At 40.8% G+C, this 1419-nt stretch overlaps 1 protein-coding gene across 1 annotated transcript; it reads right to left on the reverse strand.

Moving 5' to 3' along the window:
• Positions 1–513: 513 nt before the first annotated feature.
• Positions 514–969, reverse strand: LOC142616261 (uncharacterized). Its single transcript, XM_075789143.1, has one exon. It carries the CDS (start codon positions 967–969, stop codon positions 514–516), a length of 456 nt encoding a protein of 151 aa, XP_075645258.1.
• Between the last annotated feature and the right edge of the window lie 450 nt (positions 970–1419).

Genomic DNA, 1419 nt, shown 5'->3' on the forward strand with positions numbered 1-1419 from the left:
TGTGGATTAGTCGGGATTGCGACATTAATGGGATTTAAGCCACTATGTACGTTACTCATTGATTGAGGAAAAATTCCCTGCTTGTAATGTTCATCGTCTGATTTTTCCTTCGGCGTGGTGGACGGCTCTTTATGGTAAGGCTGAGTTGGTAGCTCATCGTCCAATGTTTGGGAAGCTGTACCGATGTTATCCTTCTTCTTAGTGGAGTAGTATCCTGGCATGGTAACTACATTTTTTCTCGAAACCACTAATGGCGGCGCTCGCAAGTTGAGACCAAACTCCCTTTGATCACTCTTAAGGGTCCCTTCGCTTTCAATCCAAAGCTCGCAATCTTGATTATCATGTGTTAGGCGGCCACACCAATAGCAAACATTTGGTAATCTTTCATACTTAAAAGGAAATCCACACTTGCTTCTCATCGTTCAAAGAGACAAGGCAACCCTGACATAAGGGTAGCGTTAGGTCTACTAAGACTCTCACACGCATAAAGTTGCCCCCATCGTAAAGCTTTGGCTAGGAATGACTGATAACCTCTCCCACAACTTCACATATTTTTTCCGCCACTGCAATGGTCATAAACTTCATTGGGAGTCCATGGACTTGCACCCAAAAGGTAGTCCTAGCATACTTGATGTCCTGGAACTGTTTATCATTATCATAGCGTTGCATGACCACCAAGTGCTTGTCAGAACTCCATGGTTCACTGCCCAGAATTTTGTCCACATCCTCTTTAGTTTCGAAGGAAAAGAGCATCTCATGATCTCCAATATTTTGAATCTTGAAACCCTTCTTTGCTCGCCACAGAGGTGTAAAAGTCCTTGCTATTGAGTCTACATTGATAGCTCTCTTAGTGATGAATCTTGCAGCTATGGAGAAATTGTTGACACTCTCCTCTGCCGTGAGGCAGCATCCTGGCCCTTCTCTTTCTGACAGAGAAAGGCGCTTCCAAGATTGTGCTAGGTCCTCCATAGAGTTTGATTGAATTTTCCTACACACAACCTGAAAAAACTGTTTCCCAAAACCCTTGTAAAAAAAACCCCACAGGCCGAGGAATACACGTGGTATTCCAAGGAACCTAACAGCACCTTCACAAGAAGGGACAAACCAATTCTACAGTGCTGGAGAAGTCAGAGCTTAGACCCTAGAACTCTCGAGCAGCAGAGAAACTTTTTAGGTCCACATACTTACACAGTTGCTCAATTGTATATATAACCTGCTAACGTTAGGAAGATATGTTGATCTTGAAATATAATCAAATTAATTAACAATTTCCGTATAAAGGATTCAGAAAGTTTGAAAACATAAATGTTTAAAAAGGAAACATCAAAAGTTAATTTATATTATTTGAGAGAGAAAGGGAAAGCCATCATTGAAAGAAAATTGATTGCTTAAATCTAACATTTAACAAAATATTTAGAT

This window comes from Castanea sativa, chromosome 11 (assembly GCF_040712315.1).
Source record: "Castanea sativa cultivar Marrone di Chiusa Pesio chromosome 11, ASM4071231v1".
Lineage (NCBI taxonomy): Eukaryota > Viridiplantae > Streptophyta > Magnoliopsida > Fagales > Fagaceae > Castanea > Castanea sativa.